The sequence below is a fragment of the Solanum lycopersicum genome, chromosome 7, assembly GCF_036512215.1.
Source record: "Solanum lycopersicum chromosome 7, SLM_r2.1".
In the NCBI taxonomy this organism is placed as follows: domain Eukaryota; kingdom Viridiplantae; phylum Streptophyta; class Magnoliopsida; order Solanales; family Solanaceae; genus Solanum; species Solanum lycopersicum.
In genome coordinates, this window is record NC_090806.1 from 61,516,622 (window position 1) to 61,525,369 (window position 8,748).

At 38.9% G+C, this 8,748-nt stretch overlaps 1 protein-coding gene across 1 annotated transcript; it reads left to right on the forward strand.

The window, feature by feature from the left end:
* The first annotated feature begins 539 nt into the window (after positions 1 to 539).
* Positions 540 to 2,995, forward strand: LOC101249743 (cytochrome b561 and DOMON domain-containing protein At5g47530). Its single transcript, XM_004243490.5, has 3 exons — positions 540 to 1,466; positions 1,871 to 2,125; positions 2,497 to 2,995. The coding sequence occupies exons 1-3, from the start codon at positions 843 to 845 to the stop codon at positions 2,818 to 2,820; spliced, it is 1,203 nt and encodes a 400-aa protein (XP_004243538.1). The 5' UTR covers positions 540 to 842; the 3' UTR covers positions 2,821 to 2,995.
* Positions 2,996 to 8,748: the final 5,753 nt, after the last annotated feature.

Below are 8,748 nucleotides of genomic sequence, written 5' to 3' on the forward strand. Positions count from 1 at the left end.
TGTGGTACATTGATAGAAGTGTTTTACCCTTAATCAGAAGAGGTTTTGAGTTCAAACCTGGATATGAAGAAAATTATATTAAAAGCGCTACGTCCGAATGAATCATATATTACGTGATTTAAATTTAATTAAAATTTCAATATATAGGCTCCGAACATCTAGTGAAAAACCTCAAAAAAAAAAATACTTCCGTTAGAACTCTTCATTGTATTTCTAATAATGTATACTTTGGTTTCCACATATACGCCTACGATTCTTCTTTTACCTCTTTTTTTTTTCGGTATCTCGTATTAAATGATTGAATTTTGATTCATATTGAAAAATTCAACTAGTGCGTAAAACCAACTTAACAAAAACATCTCACACTCCGGATACAAATTCAAAACCTTTTATTGAAGGAGTTAATAATTTCGTACTTAGGATTCAAAAATATATATTTTTTTTAAAAATTGTGATTTCGTATTAAAATTCAAACTCAAAATCTTTTTTGAAAAAAAAAAAAATTTTATACTTAGCACTTGAACTCAAAAGAAGTACTTGCGACTATACCAATATTTTTTTAGCGGTTACAATGCCTAAAATTCCACGTAAAGGAAGCGGTCAACTAACTCCTTCGAATTTGTCATCACCTACTTCATCTTCCTTTTTATTTTTCTCTTTCAAAAATCTATATAATCTAAGTTACTTTATCCCAAATTTTCAAACAAATAGTTCAATTTTTCTTGATTCAATCATCCCAAATCCCAAGAAAATCAATTCTTGCAACAATTTGGGACATACCCAATTTCTTGAATTTGAGTTTTTGCTGAGCAAAACAGAACAAAAAAAAACAGAGCACAAACATGGATATACTTTTAACAACTTTATTATTTTCATCAATCTTGCTTTCAACTCTATTTTCTACTAGTTATGGTCAGAATCAAAATTGCTCTGCTTTTGCATTCAGAAATAACCAAATATTTGCAACTTGTAATCCTCTGCCTCTACTAAACTCTGTTCTTCACTGGAGCTACCATCCAGATAACCATACAGTTGATCTTGCTTACAGACATGGAGGTGTACCAAATACAGATTGGGTAGCTTGGGGTTTAAATATTGATGGAACAATGATGGTTGGTTCACAATGTTTAGTTGCATTTAGAAATTCTAGTGGAGAAATTCATGCTTACACTTCCCCTGTTTCTAGTTATGCTACTCAGTTAACAGAGGGAGCTTTGAGTTTCAATGTTCCGAGAATTGAAGCTGAGTATTCCAACAATGAGTTCATTATCTTTGCGACTTTACAACTTCCTGCTGGAAGGACTAGTTTTAATCAAGCTTGGCAAAATGGTGCTGTTTCTGGTCAGGCTTTGACTGCTCATACTCAATCTGGTGATAACATGAGATCTTTTGGTAGTGTTGATTTTGCTAATGGAGAGTTAGGTGGTGGTGGTAGTTCAGTTACTTCTAGACAACGTAGAAGAAATGTGAGTAATTCGCGTACCCTTTCTTCTTCTTTTTTCGTTAGAATTTAACTTATATATACTGACAGTAGGTATCGATTAGAGTTGGTTTGGATCATTACTTTTGAATCTATTAGGGTTTGCTTTGGTACGAGGGATAAGAGATATAGGATGAGATAAAATCGCAGGTTTTTCCCAACCAAATGAGCCGTTATAATTTCATTACCTAGTTTAACAGACTCAATTTATCTTGAAAGTCCAATTGACTTAACCTTAAGTTGAACTCATCAAGTTGTTATGTGATACAACACGAAAACTACGTACAAATTTGGGTCAACTATATGAATCTTTGCTTACGATATTACTCATTTTTGTATCCACTACCCCTAAGAGCAACAAAGAATTTGACATGTTTGTAAATTTGACAGGTTCATGGAGTATTGAATGCAGTGAGTTGGGGAGTGTTAATGCCAATGGGTGCAGTATTTGCAAGGTACTTGAAGGTTTTCAAAGCAGCAAATCCAGCTTGGTTTTATATACATGTTGCTTGTCAAACTTCTGCATATATTGTTGGTGTTGCTGGATGGGGAACTGGTCTCAAACTTGGCAGTGATTCTACCGGTATCGAATTCACTACTCACAGGAACATTGGCATCACTCTCTTTTGCCTCGGAACACTTCAGGTAACGCATTAACTCTAAATCTTGAATTCACTCTTGCAAACATTTGCACACAAACAAAAGAGCTTAGTACATAACCGACCCCTCAAACTTTCCCCCTTTTTTTCATTTAGACACATGAGCTAAGGGTTTACACACATTTGATAGAGTATGTGCGACAGGTTCAACTGAACAAATTGTTTTTACTTATGTGAACGCATGAACTATAAATCTTGAATTCACTTTTGCAAACACATAAAAGAACGGATTTTTTTTGGTTTAATACATAGATGCCTCCCTCAAACTTGCTCGATGGTTTTATCATTTAGACACCTGAGCTAACGGTTATAGCCGACCTTCATTGTTACTAATTTGTATGATTACAAACATTGTAGGTATTTGCTTTGCTTCTGAGGCCAAAGCCAGACCACAAGTACAGATTATACTGGAACATCTACCACCATGCTGTTGGATACGCGGTAATAAGTCTGAGCATCGCGAATGTTTACAAAGGATTTGATGCATTGAATGGACAGAAGAATTGGAAGAGGGCTTACACTGGTGTGATCATAGCCATAGGTGCCATTGCTGTTTTATTAGAAGCTTTTACTTGGTTCATTGTCATTAAAAGGAAAAAAACAGACTCTAACAAGCACACACAAAATGGAACAAATGGTACTGTTAATCCTTATGGAAATGGGACTCATCAACAGGCATAACTTAAAAATATCACTTTGAACATTTTTGTATGTTTATATGTTTTTTGTTGTTTGGTCAGATTTTGTCTTTTTTTTTTTTAATTTTTGCAGATTGATATATATTCTTGTATACATCATATATGTTGAAAGACCACCTATTTGTGGTTTTATTTATTATTACTAGTTTTTTTTTTCATTCTATTATGTTTGAGTTTAATTTCTGTACACGAATAATATAATCTGCGAGAAGAGTAACTATTTATGATATGTTCATGTTAGAGACTAACTTTTAAATATAACCTGCGAGAAGAGTAACTATTTAAGACATGTTCAAATTAGAGACTATTATATTTGAGTTTAATTTCTGTGCACTAACAGTACAGCCTGCTAGAAGAGTAACTATTTAAGATATGTTCAAGTTAGAGACTAACTTTGAAATATAATCTGCGAGAAGAGTAACTATTTAAGACATGTTCATTAGAAACTATTATATTTGAGTTTAATTTCTGTGCACTAACAATATGTCACGACCCAAATCGGGCCGCGACTGGCACCCACACTTCCCTCCTGTGTGAGCGAACCAACCAAACCTAAATCTTAACATTTCAATATACTATCAACATAAAGTAATGCGGAAGACTTAAACTCATTAATGAAAACCAATTCAATAACTATTATTTCCCAAAATCTGGAAGTCATCATCACAAGAACATCTACTTCAAATTACTAAATCTAAGAGTTTCTAAGAAGCTAAAAATACATAAAAGTTAGTCCATGCCGGAACTTCAAGGCATCAAGACATGAAGAGGAAGATCCAGTCCAAGCTAGAAGCATTAGCTCACCCTGATATCCGAAGTAATGAAGACTGGCTAGAGTTACTGTTGAGTCGAAGATGACGGCACGCTTGCTGCACTCCACAATTAAACAAGAAGAAAACATAAAAGTAGGGGTCAGTACAAAACACGGGTACTGAGTAGATATCATCGGCCAACTCAAAATAGAAATCAATATATACCAAGTAATATCATAAAATCAACTATGATACTCAACATGTAGCAACAACAAGTACTATGTCATAATAAATTACCGTCAAGTTCACACATGAGGACTCAAGCCTCAATACCATACTCATTTGAGAATTATGTTCATTAGATTGAGTATATTAATCATCTTTCAAGATTCATTATCTTTATTTCTCTTGTGTCAGTACGTGACACTCCGCTCCCTCATATTCATTAATCCTCTTGTGTCGGTACGTGACACTCCGATCCCCTAAATCTACGTGTCGGTTCGTGACACCCGATCCACTAATTCTATGTGTCGGTTCGTGACACCCGTCCCACTAATTCTATGTGTCGGTTCGTGACACCCGATCCACTAATTCTATGTGTCGGTTCGTGACACCCGTCCCACTAATTCTATGTGTCGGTTCGTGACACCCGTCCCACTAATTCTACGTGTCGGTTCGTGACACCCGATCCACTAATTCTATGTGTCGGTTCGTGACACCCGTCCCACTAATTCTATGTGTCGGTTCGTGACACCCGTCCCACTAATTCTATGTGTCGGTTCGTGAAACCCGATCCACTAATTCTATGTGTCGGTTCGTGACACCCGATCCACTAATTCTATGTGTCGGTTCGTGACACCCGTCCCACTAATTCTATGTGTCGGTTCGTGACACCCGTTCCATTAATCTCATCACTTTAGTTCATCAAGCCTTCTTTTATACCAAGGGATCATCAATCTCAGTATCAAGGTAGATTAGGGTTTCTTTCAAGATTAAGATTCAATAGCTTCATCATGCTTACTTTATCACAATTATGAAATCATATTCATACAAGTATACAATTAAGCATATAGAAGGGTTTACAACACTACTCAATACATATCATTCGCTATTAAGAGTTTACTACGAATAGCATAAAAACCATAACCTACCTCCACCGAAGACTAGTGATCAAGCAAGAATTTCCCAAAGCCTTGTGTTTTTCCTCTTCGTTCGTCTCTCTCTATCGATTCTCCTTCTCTCTCTTTCTGTTCTTTTCTCTTTTTTTTCTTATTCAAACCCTCTTTCTTTTACCCTAATTAGCATATAATTAAGAATAAAAGATGGCAATAATAACCCACTAATTTACTCAAGGTTACCTCTTTTAACCCCCAAGTAATTAGACTTATTAACATAAACCCACTAACTTTATAATTAAAGTAGGAATAGTCCAAAACGTCCCTTAAAACGTGTAAAGAAATCCGACCCAGACTGGGATTACGCAACCTGTGACGGTCCGTCGTGCCTGCGATGGTCCGTCCTGCAGGTCGTCGCAAGGTTCAGAGACTCAATTTCCACCAAAGAGTCTGTGACGGTCCGTCCTGCCATTCCGTTACGAAGTTTAGAGAGTCGATTTTCAGTACCCAATTTCAGAATTTCTAAGTGTTTTGAAACGAGGCCCCTCGACGGTCCGTCGTGCTCATGACGGTCCGTCGTGGGTTCCGTCGTCCCAGCCTGTTTTTCCAGAAATAAAATCTGCTGCTCAAAACGACTAAACAGGTCGTTACATTAGATACCAATTTACCCATCGTTCGTCCTCGAACGATCGTAAAAAGAAAAACAAGGGCGAAAAGGAGTACCTGAATCTGTAAACAGGTATGGGTATCTTTCTCGCATATCAACCTCTTTCTCCCAAGTGGCTTCTTCGACTGGTCGATTCTTCCATTGAACTTTGATGGATGCAATCTCCCTTGATCTCAACTTGCGAATTTCTCTATCTAAAATAGCAACAGGCTCCTCCTCATAAGACAAATTCTCATCAAGCAAAACGGAATCCCAACGGATGATGTAGTTTCCATCCCCATGGTATCTTTTCAACATCGACACATGGAATACCGGATGTACTCCGGACAGCCCTGGAGGCAAGGCTAACTCATAAGCCACCTCCCCTACTCGCTTAAGTACTTCAAAGGGACCAATGTACCTTGGGCTTAGCTTGCCTCTTTTACCAAACCGCATCACCCCTTTCATTGGCGAAACTTTCAACAAGACTTGTTCACCCTCCATGAACTCTAAGTCTCTAACCTTTCTATCTGCATATTCTTTTTGCCTACTTTGCGCCGCTAGAAGCTTTTCTTGAATAGATTTCACTTTATCTAACGATTTCCTCAGAAGGTCAGTACCCCAAGGTCTAACCTCGAATGCATCAAACCACCCAATGGGGGACCTACATCTCCTACCATACAATGCTTCAAATGGGGCCATATCAATACTTGAGTGATAGCTATTATTGTATGAAAACTCCGCTAAGGGTAAGAAGTTATCCCAATGGCCACCAAATTCTATCACACACGCACGAAGCATATCCTCCAATACTTGAATCGTTCACTCAGACTGACCATTGGTCTGAGGATGGAACGCAGTACTAAGGTCCAACCTAGTACCCAATTCCGCATGCAATGTTTTCCAAAACTTAGAAGTAAACTGCGTACCTCTATCTGATATGATGGAGAGTGGAACCCCATGCAACCGAACAATTTCTGAGATATAGATTTTGGCTAACTTCTCTGCATTGTAAGTCACCTTGACAGGAATAAAATGAGCAGACTTAGTTAACCTATCAACAATCACCCAAATAGAGTCGTACTTACCCATTGTCTTTGGAAGACCAACCACGAAGTCCATTGCGATTCTCTCCCATTTCCATTCCGGAATGGGCATTCTCTGAAGTGTTCCTCCGGGCCTTTGGTGTTCATACTTTACTTGTTGACAGTTTGGACATTTGGCAATAAAATCCACAATATCACGCTTCATTCTATTCCACCAAAAGTGTTGCTTTAGGTCACGGTACATCTTGGTTGCACCCGGATGTATCGAATACCTTGAACTATGAGCCTCTGTCAGAATAGTGTTGATCAAATCATCGACGCGGTGTACACATACCCTTCCCTTAATCCTCAAAACACCTTCCTCATCGATTGTCGCTTCTTTAGCCTCTCCTTGCAACACTTTATCTCGGATCTGGATCAATTTTTCATCATTAAACTGCTTTCCCTTAATCTTGTCAAGGAAGGAAGATCTTGCCTCCACACAAGCTAAAAATCCTCCCTTCTCATTTACTTCTAATCTCATCAAGTCGTTAGCTAGAGTCTGAACCTCTCTAGTCAATGGACGTCTAGAAGCTTGCAAGTGAGCTAGACTTCCCATGCTTCCCGCCTTTCTACTTAAAGCATCCGCTACAACATTCGCCTTTCCCGGATGATACAAAATAGTGATGTCGTAGTCCTTCAGTAGTTCCATCCATCTCCTCTGTCTTAAGTTCAAATCTTTCTGAGTAAAGACATACTGTAGGCTACGATGATCCGTATAGACCTCACACTTAACCCCATATAAATAGTGTCTCCATTGCTTTAATGCAAACACTACCGCGGCCAATTCCAAATCATGAGTTGGATAGTTATGTTCATGTACTTTTAATTGTCTTGAAGCATAAGCAATCACATTCTTCTCTTGCATTAGCACTGCACCCAAACCCGAATAGGATGCATCACAATAGACAATGAAATTCTTACCTTCCACTGGCAAGGTGAGAATTGGTGCAGTAGTCAACAGAGTCTTGAGCTTCTGAAAGCTTTCCTCACACTCATCCGACCATACAAATGGGACATTTTGCTTGGTCAAGTTCGTCAGTTGGGAAGCAATGGAAGAGAATCCCTTGACAAATCGGCGGTAATAGCTAGCTAAACCAACAAAGCTCCTTATTTCTGACACATTAGTAGGTCTTACCCAATTCTTCACTGTCTCAATCTTAGAAGGATCCACCATCACTCCATCCTTAGAAACCACGTGCCCCAAGAAGGACACTGCATCTAGCCAAAACTCACACTTAGAGAACTTGGCATAAAGCTTTTTCTCCCTCAACATTTCCAATACCATTCTCAAATGCTCCTCATGTTCCTCCTTACTTTTAGAGTATATCAGTATGTCATCAATAAATACGATCACAAAGAGATCCAAATATGGCTTAAAAATCCCGTTCATCAAACTCATGAACGCAGCAGGGGCATTCGTAAGACCAAAAGACATTACTACAAATTCGTAATGCCCATACCTGGTTCTAAAAGCAGTCTTTGGCACATCCCTTGTCCGTATTTTCAATTGATGATAACCAGATCTCAAGTCAATCTTAGAGAAGACACAAGCACCTTGTAACTGATCGAACAAGTCATCAATGCGAGGAATGGGATACTTGTTCTTTATGGTTACCTTGTTCAACTGTCGGTAGTCTATGCACATCCGAAAACTCCCATCCTTGTTCTTCACAAGCAAAACCGGAGCACCCCAAGGAGATGCACTTGGTCTAATGAAGCCTTTGCCCAACAACTCTTGAAGTTGGGCTTTTAACTCTCTTAACTCCGCGGGAGCCATTCTATAAGGGGGTATAGAAATGGGGCGAGTACCCGGTTCAAGATCAATACAGAAGTCAATATCCCTATCTGGTGGCATACCAGGAAGATCTGCAGGGAACACATCCTGAAACTCACGGACCACCTAAACCGACTCAATCGAAGGTACTTGGGTAGTGTCATCCTTGAGATGTGCCAAGAAAGCTAAACACCCTTTACTAAAGGAGATGATACGCACCGGATTGGAAGTGTAGTCACCCTCCCACACTAACGGATCTGTCCCAGGCTTGGCTAACATCACAGTTTTGGCATTACAATCCAAGATCGCAAAATTCGGAGAAAGCCAAGTCATACCCAGAATTACATCAAAATCAACCATTTCTTGAAAGGATTTTGCCGTAGCCGCTACCTGTAAGGCTAAAATCCGCAGTTCTGACCTCAACCCCTTCATAAAACGGCGAATCCGCTCTTGTGGACTGAAACAAAGTTGGGTGGCATACTGGGATAATGCACGAAACTTAGCCTCATATGCAGTAACAGACATCCTACCTTGCT

Excerpts from the sequence above, each read along its gene's own strand:
- LOC101249743 (XM_004243490.5), top strand. The coding sequence starts at position 843 with ATGGATATACTTTTAACAACTTTATTATTTTCATCAATCTTGCTTTCA. Across the intron at positions 1,467-1,870 it reads CTAGACAACGTAGAAGAAAT|GTTCATGGAGTATTGAATGC; the intron begins GTGAGTAATTCG and ends TAAATTTGACAG. Across the intron at positions 2,126-2,496 it reads TTTGCCTCGGAACACTTCAG|GTATTTGCTTTGCTTCTGAG; the intron begins GTAACGCATTAA and ends CAAACATTGTAG.